The sequence below is a fragment of the Centrocercus urophasianus genome, unplaced genomic scaffold (genome assembly GCF_019232065.1).
Source record: "Centrocercus urophasianus isolate 14NV4802_14NV808 unplaced genomic scaffold, USGS_Curo_1.0 seq_625, whole genome shotgun sequence".
In the NCBI taxonomy this organism is placed as follows: Eukaryota; Metazoa; Chordata; class Aves; order Galliformes; family Phasianidae; genus Centrocercus; species Centrocercus urophasianus.
In genome coordinates this window covers 19,640-38,898 of record NW_024885228.1, presented here as the reverse complement: position 1 = coordinate 38,898, position 19,259 = coordinate 19,640, and the positions used below count along the sequence as shown (strand labels likewise).

At 51.7% G+C, this 19,259-nt stretch overlaps 1 protein-coding gene across 3 annotated transcripts in view; it reads left to right on the top strand.

The window, feature by feature from the left end:
• The first annotated feature begins 110 nt into the window (after positions 1-110).
• Positions 111-19,259, top strand: part of TNFRSF21 (TNF receptor superfamily member 21) — a 32,521-nt gene continuing 13,372 nt past the window's right edge. For 2 of the 3 annotated variants that reach the window (XM_042836691.1, XM_042836689.1), the window contains exons 1-3: positions 1,450-1,539; positions 3,652-4,306; positions 6,012-6,509. In XM_042836691.1, the coding sequence (XP_042692625.1) occupies positions 1,465-1,539; positions 3,652-4,306; positions 6,012-6,509 (1,228 nt within the window). In that variant the 5' untranslated portion in view covers positions 1,450-1,464. Of the gene's footprint in view, positions 159-1,449; positions 1,540-3,651; positions 4,307-6,011; positions 6,510-19,259 lie in introns of those variants that run through there. The other variant, XM_042836690.1, reaches the window with a different exon arrangement.

The window sequence follows — 19,259 nt, the reverse complement described above, 5'->3', positions numbered from 1 at the left end:
GGGCTCCCGCCGCCGCGGGCAGCCGCCGCCGCCGGCCCCGCGCCGCCCCTCCGCCGCCGTATGAAGGAGAGACGCCTCTGACCGGGCAGCGCCCCGCTCGCTGCGGCGCGGCGGCCCCGGCCACCATGGGGGCTGCCGTGCTGGCCGCCGTCCTCCCGGTGAGTGGTGCCGGCGGGTCGGACCGGGGTCTGGGTCGGTATTGGGGCTGGGGCTGCGGTTTTCACGGGGCCCGCGCCGTGTCTCTGCGGGGCCGCATCTCCTTCCGTGGCTGCTTTCAGGGATTCAGGGATGCGCCCAGACTCCCGTTTCCTTTATTTAATGCTATCGCTGTTTTATTTTTTGCTTCCCCCCTACGCGGTGTTATCCGGGGGTTCATCTCCAGGATCGGCGCTTGTAGGCAGAATCCCATCGTGCTGGGGGTCCTGCTGGGGAGGGTCTGCCATCGGCACTGCAGCGGTGCGGCGGGTTGTGTAACCGGCAGCGCGTTGGCTCCCGCAGTAGCGGCTCTGCAGGAATTTAGGGAAGGAAGAGCCCAAAGCCATCCCTTCCCTTCCCCGGGGAACGGCGGCACAGCCTCGGGCGCAGAGCAGAACTCGGCGTGGCCGCGGTGCCCTGCAGGGATGCCATCCCCATCGCTGGGGCGCGCGGAGCGGCACGGCGTGGGGCGTTGGGCAGCGCCGGGAGCTGCAGTGCTGCAGGAGCGCTGCCCTCCGGGAGCAGCCTGGCTGCTGATGTGGCACGCTGTTACTTTCGTTAACCCCAGGCCGGCAGAAATAAGGTGTTGCTTTTAATGAAGAAACAGCTCTTTGTCGAGACCCTCAGCACGGCCAACTTTTTTCAGTCATTAACGTGTTCCTTTCGGCAGGAGATGGGCTCCTCGTGTCTCTGAATTGCCATCAAACTTGGGGCCGTGCTCACTGGCACTGCTCCTTGTTTGATGTGGCTTCCCCTCCTTGCAGAGATGCAGGCTGTGCAGCCAGACCCGTGCCCATGGGCAGCAGTGCTTCAGCTGCTCCAGATCCTCACTGTTTTCCTTCAGGAATGGTTCCCAGTGAGCAGCTGATGATATGATGGTCCTCCAGTGCCACTGCGCAGCTCAGGCCCAGGGCCCATCCGTGGCCTCGGGATGCTGCAGGGTTGGGGCAGCCTGCAGCATCCCATGGACTCACACTTGGGTCTGTACAAACTATTGACTTCACGTTGCTCATTGGATCTGTGGGATGCGTGGATGCAATGTGCAGTCTGATAGCGGTGCTGCGTGACAGTGAGCATTAGGACTGACTCATCCAGCTCCTGGTTGTAAGGTGGGTCGTGTCTGCGTCAGCTGCTGGCTGCTTCCCAGCTGCCTCTCCCATGTGAGTCCTTCAGGTGTTGGGATGGGTTGGGGCAGATGGGCAGCGACATGGGTGCTGAGGTGTGCAGGTCCTGGGAGCCTTCAGGTTGGGCGTTCGGAGCCTCTTGTGCATGAAGAGCTGCACTGTGGGCTGTGTTACTCTGTGCTCTTTCTTTGGTACTGGAGTATTGAACCAGAGTCTGGTGGTAAGTAGGGCTTCCTCCTTTATCCTGGTGCTCCTGCCTCTGAAGCTGCACGCATCATCCCCAGGAGCAGTTGATGGGGATGGTGGTTGTGGCCAGCAGACATCCTCCTGCTGTACATGTCCTCCTCAGAGCCACAAGCAGTGCCAGCCTCCAGATCTCAGCAGTGGTTACTTTTAGGGAGCAGAAGCACCGGTCTGCATCAAAGCTGCACAGTTGCTCGGTGCTGCTGAGCCTTCCCTGCTGTGACGATGCTGTGGTTAGGTGTGGAGATGCCTGCGCCCCAAAGCTGCCGGCCCAGCACGGGGTGATGGCATGGGCTCGTGCCCCCACACAGGGCAGCAGCAAGCCCTGCGAGCTGGATCCTGTTGCATCTGGTTTGCTAATTCGGCGTTGCGTCAGGGAGCTCAGGGTGGCAGGTTTCTGTAGTGCTTTGTGCAATCGCATCTTGGGGAGGCGGGGGGAGGCATGGTGTGAGCCGGCAGTGCCTGCCACAGCAGCCTCGCTCTTTGTTTTAATTTGACGTGCCGTAATTGGCCTGGCCACCACAGGCTCCTTGTCAGTTCCTGCAGGCCTGTCTGCTGCCGCCTCTGTGATTGCTGCTTCAGGAAAATAACAGACCTGAGGTGTTTTGCACGGCCATCCATTATTTAGCAGGTGGGACAGAACGGCGCTGCCGGACGGTGTGTTTTCCAGGAAGGGAGAGACTGCACCAAAAATGACGCGGTGCAGCTCTGCTGCGATGTGTTCTGCAGAGTCATGTTGGTGGAGGCTCTTGTTTAATGTATTCTTGCTGGCTGATAGCCCAGGGTATGTAGCGGAGCAAAAGCAAGGTCCTGTGCAGCACAGCAAGGTGATTTATGTCCGTGGCTGTTCTGCTGAAAAGCAGTAGGATCTGTGGTCTGCATGCCTTCAGGGTAAGAAATCACCTTTGGAAATCCAAGGTGACGTTCCTCCTTCCCTCTGAACTCAGCCTGCTGCTGCTTAGAAATGCATCTCCAGCTGCTTTGTGTGCTGAGTGAGGCTGGGGCAGCTGCACTGGAGCTGCCTTTTGTTCTCTGTGTGTCGCTTCTGCGGGCATAGCTGATGCTGAGCCTGCAGTGCAGAGGTCTTCTGGAAGAAGCAGAGGTCCTACTGCGTCCCTCGGGGATGGAGCAGCCTGTTGGTGTCAGCACACAGGGCTGCGGGGATCAAACTGTGAGGCTGGATGTAGTCATTGATGAGCCCAGCTGGCTGCCATTGGGTGTCTAAAACTTGAGAACTTTTACCTGTACCTGATGCAATGAGGAACTAAGTTACAGCAGAGCCCCTAGGAGAGCTTAAGAATAGTGTCCCTTTTTCCTTTCCTGTTGCAATTAAGGCTGGTTTCAAGTGGTGAGGTCCTGGTACAGGCTGCCTGGGGAAGATGTGGACGCCCATCCCCGGAGGTGCTCCTGGCCAGGCTGGTGGTTCCACCCAGCCTGAGCTACTGCCTAAGCCCACAGCAGGGGATGGAACTGGGTGAGCTTTGAGGTCCCTTCCAACACAAAACATTCAGTGGTCAAGGTGGAGGCTTGAAGCGAAGCCCTGGAGAACCATGCTGCTCGCACAGAGGTGTGTGGGTTGTGCCAGGGTAGGAGGGCTGAGAAGTCATGTGCCAGCCCAGGTTTCAACCTGTTCTGTGCTATTTAAAAAGGCAGATGTTTGAACAAGTGCTGCTTAATGCTTAGTGGAAAACAGTTTCATGGGTCAGCGCTGCCACCTGCATGGGTGCTGCTTTCTTGGTTCCTGCTGGGACCTCTCAGCCTTGAAATGCAGAGCTGGTCTGAGCGCTCTCAGGGTGGGCTGTATGCTGAGACACAGATAGCAGCGCTCGCTGCCCTGGCAGCCTGCAGTGTAAATGAGGCATAGTCTGAGAAGGGTGGTATCAGATTTAAGGAATTGTAGCTGATTTGTAATGCCCCGGTAGCCATCTCTGTGTCAGGGCTCCATCATCCCACCCTGTTGTGCTGCAGGACCTCCTGCAGTCTCCCAGCCCTGGGATATCCCCCGTGGTCCCGCACGGGTGCCAAAGGTATTTGGCAGAGGGCTCCGGGCGCGCGCTGCTTTCACCAATGTTTTACATCTGTCTTTCAGCTGCTCGTGTTCCTTGGCACCGCTGACGCTCAGCCCAAGCTGACCTCGGAGCAGAACGCCGTGAGCCTCCCTGCTGGCAAGTACCTCCACCTCGACCGTGCCACCAACCAGGAGCTGATCTGCGACAAATGCCCCGCGGGAACCTACGTGTCCAAGCATTGCACGAAGAGTACCTTAAGAGAGTGCAGCCCTTGTCCGGATGGGACCTTCACTAAGCACGAGAACGGCATAGAGCGATGCCACCCGTGCAGAAAACCCTGTGAACTGCCAATGATTGAGAAAACTCATTGCACTGCCTTGACCGACCGTGAGTGCACTTGCCTGTCGGGTACGTTTCAGATTAACGATACCTGCGTCCCTTACACGGTGTGCCCGGTCGGCTGGGGCGTCCGCAAGAAAGGAACCGAGACAGAAGACGTGAGGTGCAAGCCCTGCCCTCGGGGTACTTTTTCTGATGTGCCTTCTAGTGTGATGAAGTGCAAAACCTACACTGACTGCTTTGGGAAAAACATGGTGGTCGTAAAGCCAGGGACGAAGGAAAGCGACAACGTCTGTGGCTCCCCTGCGTCTCTTCCAAACACATCTTTGACTTCATCGGATGCAGAAGCGGATGGAGAGACCTACGAAGCTCCACCGACCGCTTACCTTCCCAAAGGTAACGTCCCCGATGAAGTACAGCTGTGTTTTTGCTCACGGGGTTGCATTCCTGCTTTGGTTGTTTTTAGGCTGTCGAAGGGCAACCTGATCCGTAGTGTGGGTGGTGCTTTTGCTTTTTGGCCAGAACGCAGCTGTGCAGTACATCAGGTTACCATTGCTTGTGTTAAACTACGTTTAATAATGTTTTCCGTGAGACTTTGCTGATGACTGGACTTCAGGCTGTCCTGCTCTTTGGATTAAAAGGACAGCGTGTTCCCAGCTGCTTTTCCCATGTGTGTGTTGTGCCGGCACAAGTCTTCGTGTTTGTGGCAAATGGGAGCAGAGAGCAAGTGCAGCAGAGAAGCCCCAGCAAGGAGAGGAAAGCTGCTCTCTGTCAGACTGCTTTCCTGCTGGGTTTGTTGCTTTTGTGCCTGTGCTTTCCTTGGTTCCTTTTACCCTGCACTGTGCCACTGTATTGACTTGAATGGGAACCATTGCCAGAACAGGGCTCTGGGCTGTGCTTATTAACTTCTTTTCTTTAACCACCGAGACTTCCATTATTTACCACTGATGGGACAGACTGACTTGAATTCCACATTCTCTCACTTAGTCAGAAATGACAGCTGGCTGCAGTCTTCATCTTATCTGTGCACAGATAGGTGAGTGCCCAGAGACCCCAGGGTTCGTGCTGTTGTGTTCAGCACAGCTGCGGTAGCCATAGCTGACTGTAGAGGTGCTGCAGGACTCTTCTTGAGGTGGTGCTCAGCACATCTTATGGTGCCTGAAACTTTGCATTTTAACAACGAAATGCAACTTTTGATGCCCTTTACACCTGAGGAAGTGTTGACAGTGGTAGGCACCATTACTTCCCATTTGTTAGGACTCAAAGCTCAGTTTGGTGTCGGTGTGTCACTGGGAGAGGAAGGGAGGGTTCCCTGAACTTTGGTATCAACTGTAGACAATTAGATAAAAGTTAGTGGTTTCCCTGTTTGTGTACTGGTCAGAGTGTTTTGAGTAACCGAGTCAGAGACAAAAATCACAGTACAGATGATGACACCCACGCTCTGGCTCAGCTGGGATGAGACATAGTTTTTAAAAGCTGAGTTTCCAGAGTAGGCTCTTGTTTTTGCTGCAGCAAGCCTTCTCATCAGACTGGCTGGGGTGTGGGAGCCGTTTGTTGGTAAGAAAGCTCAATAAAGGTGGGAAAGAGGCTCTCGGAGTTTGGGTCATTTCTGTCCCTTTGGAAACCTGTTTAGGAGTTGAAGCACTCAAGCCTGTTTGCAGCATGGATATGTTTGTACTGCTTTAGATTGATTGAGAGATACTATCAGGCTCTGCATTCTTGTTGTTTCTAGCCCAAATACCAGATTTTCTGTGATTAAAGGTAATGTTCATAAGCTAGGAAAGGAAAGCCAGCTCCCTCGAAGCTGCAGATCTTCCAAGAAATACTGAATTAGGGTCAAACACAAAGTGATTAAGAGCCATCACTCAGTTTTGTGAGAGAGCTGCCACTGCTGTTAACCAGCAAGGGGCAACTTGATGTTGAACCCGACTCTGTAATGTAGCTGTCTGTTATAGAGCTGAACTTTAATTTTGCCTCTTCCCTTTCTCATTGTCCCGCTGGGCTTTAGCCTACAGGCCAGTGTCCAAAGAGGGTCTGGGCCAAGCCATGACGCCCCGTCACCCCCAGTGCAGCAGCGCTGACCGCTCCTTTTGTCTTGCAGGTCTGAACTCTTCAGTTTTTGATCTCGCCTCCTCTCCGGAGCCGCGTGTGTCCAATGGCACAGCAGAGCCAGTAGCTGACTACAACGACACCTCGGCCAACGGCACGGTTGGTGCCCCTGGGAGCCTCTCCAGCGCGGGCGCCGCTGGCCAGGCACAGAGCTACCGGCACAAGCACAGCAGCCAAGCGGCGGGCAAGCAGCCGGCGCAGGAGATGGCCGGGGGTGAGAAGTCCAGCATCCCCTACAGGCCGCCCCGCAGAGGGCCGCCCAGCGTCCACCAGCACTTCGATATCAATGAACACTTGCCCTGGATGATCGTCCTCTTCCTGCTGCTGGTCCTGGTGGTCATCGTTGTCTGCAGCGTCAGGAAGAGCTCACGGACTCTGAAGAAGGGACCGAGGCAAGATCCCAGTGCCATTGTGGAGAAAGCTATTATGAAAAAATCCACCACCCCCACGCAGAACAGGGAGAAATGGATCTACTACTGCAACGGGCACGGTGAGCGGCAACGGCCTGGGGCTTTAGCAGCAGATCTGGGCAGTAGTGTTCTCTCCTCCTTGTGCGGCGACAGTTCTCATGGTGCTTTGGATGGGCCGTTCCATCTCTGGTCCCTGGTTGCTTTTCTGGGATGCTGGACTTCATTGCTATGAAGGGCAAAACACAGACCCGTGGTTCCTCAGCTGTTTCTTGGCTTCTCCCTATCCCTGTTCTGTTGGCTTATCTCCTGTTCCAGGAGGAATTAATAACGAAGAAAACATCACTTGCTCTCTTCAACTCCTCTCCTGCTTCTACTCTTCATTAGAGGATCTCAAAAGAAGACCTTATTTATTTTTAATTGATCTCACCCTTTCCATTGCTCTTCTGTTTTTCTCCATCCTTATCTTCTTAGTGACTCAGGCATGCATCTGATTATCTTTTGTGCTGTCCCTTTTCCTTCACCACTTCTGTTTCTGGAAGGCTGAGTCATCCCTCTGCCTGTTGGCAGCACCTCAGTCAGAGCTCTAAATCCCAAATGCTGGCATCTTTCCCCAGCCCTTTTTCCTTGCTGGAGTGAGGAGAGTTATCCTTAACAGCCATAGGGCGCAGTTCTGCATGTTGTGAGATCTTGGAGGTGCTGCTTCCCTCGTGTTTTCTATTCTTTGGCAGATGACTTGCTATATGCTTTTCAGTGAGATCTGAAGCTGAGCTGCTGTGGTCATAAATAGGGATTCATAAGGGTCAGTGATAAAACAGTGGCATGAAATTGAGCAGCCTGTCTGAGCATGGTGTGCCCGTGCTCTCCCCAGCAGGATGTGTGGTTCTACCTCCTCAAAGCCGTGGTGACGGATTAAGGAGTAACAAACAAATGTCCCTCCACAGTTAACCTTTGGGAAGGCACTTTCAGCAAGGGACCCCAGCAAAGAACAGATTGGAAAATAAAGATTTAAAGGTTTAAGAGATCAGTGCTTGATGGAAGTCATCCTTGAGTGCTTAAGTACAAAGCAAAGAAGGCTTTGAGTAGGGCGTCTTGTTATGTTCTCTGTTCTCCTTCCTGCTGATTAACAGAGCTACACTTTGTTTGCCTTCATTAATGCATTTATAGAACCAGTAAGGTCTTGCTGGAATTAGCTGTGTGCCTTCTCTTGTGTTTGTGCTTTTTATTGGTTTCCTTTTAACTCTTGAATTCTTGAGGAGCTGTTTCTTGAGCTTATAAGCAATTCCTTTTGCAATAAATTGTAACAACTTTTTTTTCCTGTAAGATCTGCACTCCTTTGTCCCTGAAGTGTGGTCCCTGGGGCTATGGTAAGTGATCCACAGCACGCTTATGGAACCTTTTTAAGCACCTTTATTTGTGTGTGCTTCGGGAAATACTGAGCTTCATTGCTTCAGCCACGGTTCATTGGCTAGGAGGTGCTGGCTGTTACTAAACAGAATTGTTTCTTCTTTCATTTCCTTTCATTTTCCTTTTCTTTCTTCTCCCAATACCCTCGTTACCAGCTCCCTGGGTTGTTTGGATATCTCCTTCCTTTTCTTGGAGCAGTGAATACTGTCCCCTCAAAGCAGAGATTGGATCTGTACAGCTCAGGGAATGATGGTGTTTTGGATGCCTTCTGACACGCCTGCACTACAGCTGGTCTTTCTGCAGCAGCGCTAGAGCTGCCTTTGGGCAGGGCTCATTTGTTCACTGAGGATGATTCAGATTAAAGAAACCATGCAGATAAGACAGGCTGATATGTGGTGAGTAACCAGACCGTGTAAGACTGCTCAGATATAACCCCACCTCCTAGATTCTGCATCCTTTGGAGGACAGTGTAATTCCTGGGTCATCCTTCCCAAAGCACATCGCCTCTCTCATCCTTTAACAGCTGAATTCAGCTAATGCATCAAATCCATCGTGTGTTTGCAAAGCTTTCTCCCTGTCTTGGGCAATAAGCTGATGTAAGTGCAGAAGCAGTGCTCAGTTAATGAGCTGGCCCAGTATCTGATGGAGCCCCTGCAGACTGGAGGCCAATTCCCCGTTGCTCAGAGGCTCTGGTCAGGCAGTTGGGCACAGCCCTCCCAGCAGTTCTGGCCAGTCATGCTGGTGCCTGCTTGCCCAGCTGGCTGCGTGACCTGCTCCCACCACAGAATGTCCTCAGCTGAACTTGTTGCTGCAAAGGCAAAATGAGCACAAACCAATTAATGCTTTGTCTTGCTTTAAGGGCAGCTCTGATGTTGCCTAAATCACACTGTTTAGCTGGGACAGCCTCGCTTGTTAGTTCTTATTTGGCGGTGTTACTCTGTTGTATCAAGCACGTAAATTGTTCTTCTCCACAGTGATATAGAAATCCCTCTTTGGATTTTGTGTTGACGTGTCTGGCTCTTAAGACCCTGTTTACTTGAAATGAGAGAAAACGTAGTAAAACAGCAGAGCTGACTTTTATTTTCCGAGCAGCTGACCATGCTGCAGAGCTGAAGCATCTTGGCTTTGCTTTCTGCTGCTCCAGCAGTGCTTATCCCCGAACTGTGCTTTGTGGCTGTATCCTGAGGCAGCGTTTTGAATGAGGATATAGCCCAGAACTAACTTCAGACTCTTGCAGAGGGGAGATCTTTGCCCCGCCGTGCTGCTGGTGCCAATTGCTCTGCGGTGGGAAGCCAGCACAAAGCCTCTGTGCGTCTCTCAAATTGTTAGCCTGGTTTGTGGTCACACTGAGGTTGTATGGGGCAGCTGATTAGGCTTTAAATCATCTCTGTGGGCTGAGAATGAAGACCTGGGCTCTGGTGCTGATAGGTTATGGGCATTTGCATGACCTCTCCACCAATACATGAGTTGGGTCGATAGAGTCTTAAAAACACCCAAATTCATAGAGACCCTCTAGGATCCCCGAGTCCCACTCTTGGCTGCACAGCACCACCCACAGCCTATGTTGGAGAGCCCCCTTTTCCCTAACCACAGCCGACCCTCCCCATGCCACAGCTCCGTGTTGTCCCTCAGGCCTTGTCACAGCCTTGTCTCTGTCACAGACAGCAGAGCTCTGTGCTGCCCCTCCGTGCCCTGGGAGGGGCTCTGTGGGCTGCCATGAGGCCTCCCTTCAGCCTCCCCGGCTTGTTCCCATAGGCTGTGCCAACAAGATGTCAGGGCAATCGCGCACTGTTTCCCCTCTGCTTCCTCCTAGTTGACCATCTCCTCCCTCTTAATCCTTTCAGTAAACAGCTTTAACCTTTGAAAGGGAAGAGCTGCTCTGATGCAGGTGCCAGGCCTGGCACAGAGGAGCCATGCTGACGGAAGTGCTCCACTGCATCCTCAGACGGGCATCGCAGCGATGGTGGCCAGCAGGGCTCACCTCGTGGGCTTTGCCCTCTTTGGAAGGTCTGGGGCAGTCGACTCTTGTAAGCTGGGGCTCCGTGGTGAGGGCAGTGCTGCTGGAGCAGACCCATCTCACTGGGGGTGGGCTCCTTCCCCACAGAGGAGTAGCCCAGGGCTGGTATGCGGTCAATACTTCTTGAGGTAGTTGTTGTAAGGGTCTTTCTCTGATAATGTAACTTTCCGCGTGCAGGAACTACGGCGTGTAAAAATACATATTTCTGCCCGTTTACTGTTCTGTACTGTACTGCTCTGACAGAGCTCAGGTAAAAGGGCCCAGAGCCCTGTCTGTTCCTGGGGCACTCGATACCCAGTAGCTGCAGTAGCTGTGATGCACTTGTGACCCAGCAGTTGCTGCGGCGGGGCATTTTGCTCGTGCTCATCCTCATGAGCTGGTGTCTGCCCCACGCTCCATCTGGCCGCAGCACATGCCTTAAGTAACAAACTAAAATTAGCAGCGGTGCGGGAGGCCGGTGTTAAAACGGGACCCGTGTCCTCAGTGTGGACGTGTTCCAGCTGAGGCTGTGAATGACACTGATTCTCACTGGATTAAATGGTTCAGAGGTCTGAGTCTTCCCAGACCTCTAGTTTGTGATGACTAACGGCCTGAGCTAGCACAGCCGGCCTGCCTCCATGTCTCTCCCCAGGGTGGGGGCTCTTCTTGGTGGTGCCAGAATCCCCAGGTCTCATCTGCACAGGATCTTGAAGCTGGAGCAGCACCAATGGTGCAGCCTTGCTGGGAAGAGTTGGATCTCACTGCTTCATCTCACCCTGCCGGTGGGAGCTGGAATGGTAGGGGCAGCTTGGCCAAGATTTGCAAAGAAAGTAGTGGCTAATTGTTAGTGTGGTGCCTAAACTGTGTACAGGGAAGTGGTTTTAACCTTGTGTGACTCCCTTCTTTGAGAGCAGCCTATGTACTGGAAATACTGTTCTTCCAATCTCTTTCTTCATCAGCTTCCAAAGGGGAGGAATTGAACAATGAGAGTCTTCGTAATAAAAAAGGAGAACTGAAGCTGTAATTCTTGGCAACATCACATTTTGCATCAGTCTATGCTAAAGAAGATAGCAAGATAGCAATGAAGATAGGGTTGGAATAGTCTTTCAGTGGTTGTCTTTGACTGTCACCAATGGAGTATCAGTGGGTGAGCAGGAAGGAGTGAAATGGGCTGTTTAGGAAGTTCTCTTTTGGTATAAAACCTTATGCATGTAGAGCAAGGTGCCTGAAATGATGTGCTGAGAGACAAGAAGAGGATTTAGTCTTTCAGCTCCAGAAATTGCCAAAAAACACATCTTGGCATTTCCTGCCAGGCCAGAGCTTTCATATTTTTTTTTCGTTATAGTCTGGTAGATGCACATCGTTGCAGTGGGCAGTGAGAGAAAAGCCAGGAAGCCTCTACTTAAATAATCAAGAGAAATGAGCTGGTCTGCAATGCTGTTTGCAGCAGGGAGGGAGGCTTGACTGCAGATAGAAGAGAGCTTGCCAGAAGTGGCTTTGGATGGAAATCCCATCTGGAAGCAGAGTGGGGAGCTGAGAAGCGATGGTGAACAGAAGCAGTGTGTTGGGATCTGGGGGTCTTGGTTGCTCAGCTGCCAGCCTGCAGTGCTGGGATCTTCTGGCTGGTGATTTTTTGGGGGTATGGTCCTTGCCTTGCAGCTCGGTAGCTGTAACACAGAGCTAGGCTAGAGCTTGTTCTGCTCCAAAGCACAGGCTTTCCAGGCTTGGGTGGTTGAAGAGAGTCCAGAGCCTCACTAAAAAGCCCCATGGCCAATGCTGTAGCTCCTTAGCATCCCCATGTGAATATGATAATGTGTGTTGGCAGTGTACGTAGGGACATCTTGGGTCACTACAGGCTGGTACTTGCATGAAATCAAATGCTCTTTTGTGAGCGGTCTTCGAAAATGCTTTTCATATCGGAATTGGGTGGTGTTTTTTTAAGAGCACGTTGACTGAAAAAGCCTTCCTGCAGCCTTAATCTGTACAGATTCACCACTAAAATGGTAAGCAAGCGTATGGAAACAACTCAGCAATGGGTGTTCTTCCATAAGCCTGCTTTTTCTCACCCTTCAACTGCTGTTCTTGCTAAAAGGGTAAGCCCAGCTGCAGGAGTGGCACAAGCATAAGCACAAACCTATGAGGTGGCTTCTTGCAGCTCAGTGCCGCTTCAGGCCCTTTCCTTAGTGCTTGTGTAGGTAAATGAGCTAAAAGCCACTTGGTGGATTGGTTTTGCAGTTATTTTCCTTTTGATCAGCTCCTGACTACATGTCTGCAGAGCATGGGGAAGAGAGATGGGCATACAAGTTGAATTGGGCTCCAACTGTGGTGACCTGAAGGATCGTGAGCAGGGTAGAGCAGCATCTCCCAAGGGCAGATGTGCCTGTTGCTGCTGCTAACATAATTTATTAATTGTGACTGTGCCTGGGGTGAAGGAGCTCTGTGCCTGTGTGCAAGCCCTAATACGACTTTGGCAGGCAAGGCATGAGATGAGGAATTAATGTTTGTCTGTCTGCCAAAACGGAGAGGCAAAAGGGTGTTTTAAAGCTGTCTTTCCACTGGGATCTGCAGATTATTAATCTGCAGATATCTATCTGGTCCTCAGATGTCAGCCTGTCCTCTTGTTCAGAATGAGGCCCACAGAGGGAGCTTATCGATAAGGCAGGGTTGTGCCCTGAGCAGTGCAGGTGCTGTGAATACTGCTGTGCTCCTTGCCTGGGATGCATGGAGCTCTGCACGGCGCTGTGCCCAGGTGGGATGTTCCATTTCAGAGTGGAACGAGGAAGCCCTTTACCTCCAGCTGCTTTCTGCAGTGCAGAGCTCTGCTCTGGGAGGTCGGGGATGGTATATGTTGAGTTTGAAGCGCTGTGTGCCTCAGACTGCTTGGTCTTCAACTTTGCTCAGGTTTGCCTCACAATTGACCTTTCGGGACCTGACAGGGCTTTGTGGTGAAAGGGATCTCTGGAAAACACAAATGAGAGAGAGAGACAGACAGCGCTGTTCTGCTTAGAGAGAAGGAAACCTAATCATGGGTGGTTTATTACATCTTGAGTCTCCCTGCATTAGCAGGCTGGAGGCTGGTGCTCCATCGCTTGTAATGCGGGCTGCTACACCAGCCATCTGTTTGCAATGTGTGCAGGGCTGCCCTGGGAAGATGGTACATTTGCTCTGAAATCTGCTCCAAAAAAACCCCAACAACCTCTGCCATCACCAAAAAAAAAAAAAAAAAAAAGAAAAATCAACCCAGGAATTTAATTGGGAATATAAGGAATTTGTGCCTGCCTGTTAGGCAGGGCTGAGCACTGATGGTTTGGTAGCTTGGCTTCTCTTGCAGAAAAACATGCTGAGAAGGTTTATTTGTGGAAAATCCTGCGCCAGCTTCTGCAGCAGGAAGGCTGTGATTTCTCACCTCTGTAAGTCTGTAGCACATAACTCCTGAAATAACGAGGCGGGCTTTCCCTTCTTGCCAAGTCTTCCTTGGAGGGGAAAAAAACAATCTGGAGGTGAATTTAATCCCCAGGCTGGTATCTGTGTGTGTCTGGATATTTATACGACCCTGGCCACAGCAGTGTGCTTGCTAAGGGTTTACCAGCCTGTCTGAGGGAGTTATAATGAGGATTAACTCTGCAAAAGCTGTTTACAATCTAATAATGACATAGAATGCTTACTCTGACCGCTCTCTTTTAAACCAAAGGAAGAGCAGCTGTTCCCAGGCAGGTTGCTCTGCAGCATCCTGGGCAGGTGGTCGAGCAGAGAAGGGTGGGTTTACTGTGCAGATGGGTGGCTCGTGTAGGTCTGAGGGAGGAGGTGCAGACCAAGCGTGGAGCTGCAGCTGCTGCAGCAGAGGTGATCTCCACACAGCCCGCAGCTGTGGTGCAGGAGCTGCTGCAGCTCGTACCTCGTGCTGTCCTTCTTGTCCCTGGCTCTGAAACGTCACACGTGGCTGATGGAGCCTTCCCTCACTGCTTCGGTGCAGTTACTGCCCGGAGAGCGCGTGGGAAGTGTTTGTCAGCAGTCCGCTTCCTGCCCTGGAAGGTTATTATGTGTGTTTGGTTTTTGTGTTTGAGGAAGAAAAAAAAAGCAGTTAGTGGTTTATTGCCCAAACGGTGCTTTCTGAGGATGTGAATCAGTGGCTGCTGGGAGGATCTGACAGCAGCGATGCCCTCCATGGAAAGGACTAGCAATTGCTCATGGGCATTCTTAACTGTGTCCTTTATTCCTCTCTGCACAGAGGTTCTTGTGCACTTGTGTATGTTTTCTAACCTCACTCGGAGACCTGGAATATATTTGTGGTGAGGGGATTTCCAGCATCTCCCCTTCTATTTGGGAAGGCGGTGAAATTTTCTCATTTTGGGAAAGTATTTACATCGGGGTTTGGGCTTTGTAAGCCCTGGTTTGGTTGAGTGGTGGACAGCTGGGGTTTGGGTGTGTTGCACCCTGGCTCTGCTGTACATGTAGGCTCTCAGTGTATTTTGGGAGGTATGAACAGGCTGCTGGGGCTGTGTTCTGTGTGAGTCAGTAAGATATTGGAGGAGGTGGGTGGGATGAGCTCAGGCACAGTCGGGTTAGCGGTGATATGAAGCTTGGCTGAATGTAGGGGAGGGTTGGGCTGCATTGCCATGGTTTGCCTGCCTGCCTGTGTGCTCAGCTGTGCCCTCCGCCTCTGTTACTCAGTGCTCCGGGTTTGTGCAGATGTTCAAATCTATCCAGCCCGAAGCAGGGTTTGTCACTCCATGTGCCGCCCTGTGCTCAGAGACGGGCAGCTGGAGAAGGTGGTGAGATGGCTGCCTTTCCTACACAGAGCCGAGACCCGGCAGCAGCAAGCTGCCAGAGGGGAGGAGATGATCTTTCAGGGCTGTCATGGGACTGGGTTATGTTGATTATCAAGTAATTATCTGCTCGTTGGGTGCATACGGTAATTAATATTGCCCTCTTCCAACACACCTATGCCACGAGGATGGTGCTGGGAGCTCGGCTCAAACCAGGGCTGGGCTGGTGGGGGCCTGTGGGGCTCTCAGCCGTCGGGCCCAGAGCAGAGCAGGCTGAAGGGAGGCCTGATGGCAGCTGAGCTCTGCCCTGCAACAGCGAGGGGCTGAGGGACGGCGCCGAATTTGGCAGGGGAGGGCTGGGGCTGAGGGCAAGGCTGGCTCAAGAATTCTGGAACTCTCATGCGTGCTACAGGCCATGGAAGATCTCCTCAGCTTCCCTCGTTTCCACTTAAGCTGATGTGTTAACCCCTTTCTCCTTTATCATTAGTGGGACAGGAGGAGAATGACTTTGGCGTTCTGTACAGACTTGAGCAACAGATTTCCCCTTGGAGGCAGCAACTTCTCAGCAGACACTGCTCTGAAGAATACCAAGTGACACTTGCCTTGAGCTCTGAAACTGAAAATAATGATGGTTTTTTGTTTGCGAGAGGGTGGGGAGAGGAAGGGATGGATGTTTCTCTGTGGTTAGGTTGTGGTTAGGCTTTTCCATATGCTGCCAGGTGCTTGGGTGTAGCCTTCTGGCAGGGCAGCCCTGCTTGAGTTTGTTGAGTAATATCAAAGAACAACAGTGGAGAAATGGCCTGCTGACCCTGAGCAGCACTGGTCTAAAGGATCACAGGGGAACACAGTTCACAGAATCACACAGAATGGCCTGAGCTGGAAGGGACCTCAAGGATCACGAAGCTCCAACCCCCCTGTGCCATGCAGGGCCACCAACCTCCCCATTTCACAGCAGCCCAGGCTGCCCAGGGCCCCATCCAACCTGGCCTTGAACACCTCCAGGGATGGACGGGGCATCACAGCCTCTCTGGGCAGCTGTTCCAGCACCTCACCACTCTCACAGCACACAACTTCCCCTGACATCCAACCTCCATCTGCCCTCCCTCAACTCCAAACCATTTCCCCTTGTCCTGCTGCCATCTCCCCTTTCACAGAGCTGACTCCCCTCCTGTCTGCAGGCTCCCTTTAGGCACTGCAGGCTGCACTGAGGTCACCCCGCAGCTTCTCTTCTCCATGCTGAACAAGCCCAGCTCCCTCAGCCTGTCTTTGTAGTGGAGGTGCTGCAGATCATCTTTGTGACTCCTCTGGACCCTCTCCAACAGCTCTCTGTCTTTGTTTCCAGCCTGCATATAGCTTAGCTATATGAGATGAGGGAAACTTATCCAAAACAGGAGAGTTATGAAAGCATGGAAAAGTCCTATGTGCTTGTGTGATGACCATCTTGGTGACTTTCATAAACAGATTGTGCTAAGCCAAACCCTGTGTGTTGTGGTGAGGCAGGAGATGGAAACGCGTGGGGAATGATGTTGTGTCTCATACAGAATAAGCAAGTGGAAGTCAGCTTGTGTGGGCGAAACAGAATTACAGGAAAGGTTGGGTGAAGGTGAGCTGGAGGCAGGATGTGGAGTTCCACTGCAGCGTGCTTCTGCTTTCCATGGAGGCCTTCCCTCCAGCTTGGTGTCTTTGGAGGTGAGCTGGACATGTTTTCAGTGCTGCTGCTCACCTATGCTGCTCTGCAGGTGTCTGGCCATCCTTTGGGAGCAAGGCTGTCTCCAGCTGCTCTTTGTGAAGCTGGCTGCAGACGTGTCTGGGTCTGCCTGTTTGTGCCCATCTAATCCAGCATGCGTGTACACTCTGGGACATCGTGCTTACCTGCATGCTTATTGACCTTGGTCTTGTGCTCTGTCTTGTTGCTCTGGAGCTTCATGACCAGCCCTGAGAGCTGATCAGCAGGATCCTGGTGAAGTCTGAGCCATACCTAAGAGGCACTGCATAGTATCACTGTCAGTAACTGACAACCAGTTTCCTAGCAAACAACTTCAACTCTGAATTTAAACACAAAACTTTGACCTAGGTAGAAATTCAGGGATGATGATCACCTTAAAATATTAGGTGCTTCCATGCTGTGGCCCACCACGCTTGCCTAAGTACCCAGGATGTACCTGGGCATCCTGTATTGCTCAGATACCACATCACATCAGTTCTGCTGGATGCAGCCTCGTAGCAGCTGGCAAGATTTCACAGCAAGGGCTGCTCTTTAATTTCAGTTTCTTTTGAGGTGAGCCAAGCTGCTTAATAAATGGTTCCACAGGTGGAATCCTTGCAGGATTAGTAGCAGGGTGGTGGGTGCTCTCCCAGGCTGCTCCCATTCCCTGTCTAGGAGCCATGGTTGTAGGAGGAGTTGGGCAGGACTGTCTGTAAGTCCCCTGTGATATGACCACAGAGCAGGCTGTAGCTTCAGCTGTGGGCCACAGCTCTTGTTGAACTGTTCTCTGTTAATTGCAAGCTCAGAAGATCTTCAGCGTCATGCTGATGTGGCTGTGAGCACCCTTTGCATAGGAAGAACAAAACAGGTGGGTTCAAGCAGTATCCCTTCCAAGCTCAACTGTTTTAGTTGGAATTATTGGGCCCTGAAGGGCTTCTAGCGTTGTCTCCAGTCTCAAATGACAGGAGAAGGTCCAGGGGTGAGGCTGGGGTTTTTCAATCCTTGCTCCCTATGGGAAGTCCCGTGTGCTGGGGACAGGAGAGGGCAGGTTTCACAGCACTGCAACAGGAGATGTGCTGCTCTCCCATGGGCACCGTCCTGCCCTGTGGTGCACTCCAGCCCTGTCGGTGCTCCGTGGGGTAACTTCGTGAGGGCTCTAGAAATATGAAAATAGTATGTCTGTAAGCTTATTATCAGCATTAATTTTAGCTTTGAAGAAGTGAATTAAGTTACTGTAAATGGCTCGAGGAGCAATACTTGGCAGTGTGCAGCGGCAGCTTGTCATGTAATGGTTTTAATCTTATTTTTCAGGGCAAGGGACGTAAATGGTTCTCCATGAGACTCAAGCCAAATCTGTGCTCGTCTGTCTTCCATATCTCTTAAGGGTTCTGTTTGCACAATATTGTAGTGGATATAGTGGACATATGGGGCTTAAATTCATTTAATAGTTACAAGAAAATGAGTTGAAGGTTCTTACAATATTAAGGTAGAAATTTCCAAATTCGTTTTTAATGGAACATTTGTTCTCTGAAGATTCTTACACGCCATTAAGTTCTCTGCTCTGCAGCACGTTCTGGTGCCCTGGGATATTTCTGCCAGAAGATACAAACAAGTTTGTGGGGCTGCTTTACTGAATTGTGAGATCCAGTACCCCAGAGTCGGAAATGTCAGTGGAGGTGTCATAAATCCTGGCTGGGGACATGAGGGCACAGCGTCACGTCGCTGTGTAAAACCGGTGCAGATCAGGCTTTGACTGGCTGCCAATGCAGCAGCTATAAACAGGGGGATGGATCAGCAGTGAGTGTGCAGGTGGAAGCAGGGAGCGTAGGGGGCTTTTCCCTCTTTGTGGGCTCATCATGCTGCCAGGGGCTGTAAACAGGAATGATGTTCTGTTGAGCAGCTTGCTGCACGGACCCTCCTCTGGATAGGGCAGTGCTGGCCCTGCTCGTTCCTCCCAGCATTCCTGTTTGTCTCCTGGTGCACAAGTTTTTCAGGGCTTTTCCTACTTCTTATTCCAGTTAAATCTTTGGGTTTGGGTTCTTTTCTTCAGACTCAGGTGGTTTTATTGTGCTGCTTCCAAACAGCAACCTGTAATGCCTAAAGGCACTTGGTTGGTTACTGGTGTGATGTGGGGTGCGTGCAGCTCCTGCTCCCAACTGACAGCTTGTGTGCCTTCCAAGGGCAAGGAGTGGGTGACTTTGAGGCACACGCAGGTGACCTGTGCTGACGTGATGGCTGGGGCTTTGTATGAGTAAATGGGAGAGGCAGCAAGACCAGACCGAATGCCTGCTGCCAGCTGCATGCTGACATTTTATGGGCAGGAACATATTTCTTTTTATGTGCCTCAGATAATTAGCCCCATCATAAAGCGTAATAGCGTGTTGGCAGCCTTTTTTGTTCCTTTATGCTGGGGAATATTTCTTTCGCCCTGGGTTTATTCTGAATAACAAAGATGGTCCCCCCAACCTTTTTTTTTTTTTTCTTACTATTTTTTTTCTTCCCCTTCCCCCCCAACCTTTAAAACAGGGCCCTGTGGCTGTTGCTTTTGAAACACAGAGCTGGGGAATTCTTGCCTTGCTGCTTGAGTGTAAAGCTGCTTAAGAGGCAGCTCAGTGATGCATATCTTTGCTTTTAAGCCCCTTTGCTGTCGTGCTCTAAATGTGGTCGTTAATCTCTGTGTATTGTTGCTGGAGCAGGAGGGCTCTTGGGGCACACCTGTAACTCCCTGATGTGAACGTGTGAGTGCCACACCACTTCCCTGAACGTAGCAGAGATTGCATCGAGTCAACTGCTCTGCCTCGTCCCAGTGGAGGAAATGTGTTAGCAAAACGTTTGCAGCAGCACCCAGAGCCTTAAAACTCTCCCTAAAAGGAGAGATCCTCTGCTCTAGGCTGGAAGATTGAGGTTTTACGCTACCCAGAAGCCAAACCATCACTTATCTGTGATGGCTGGTGAGATA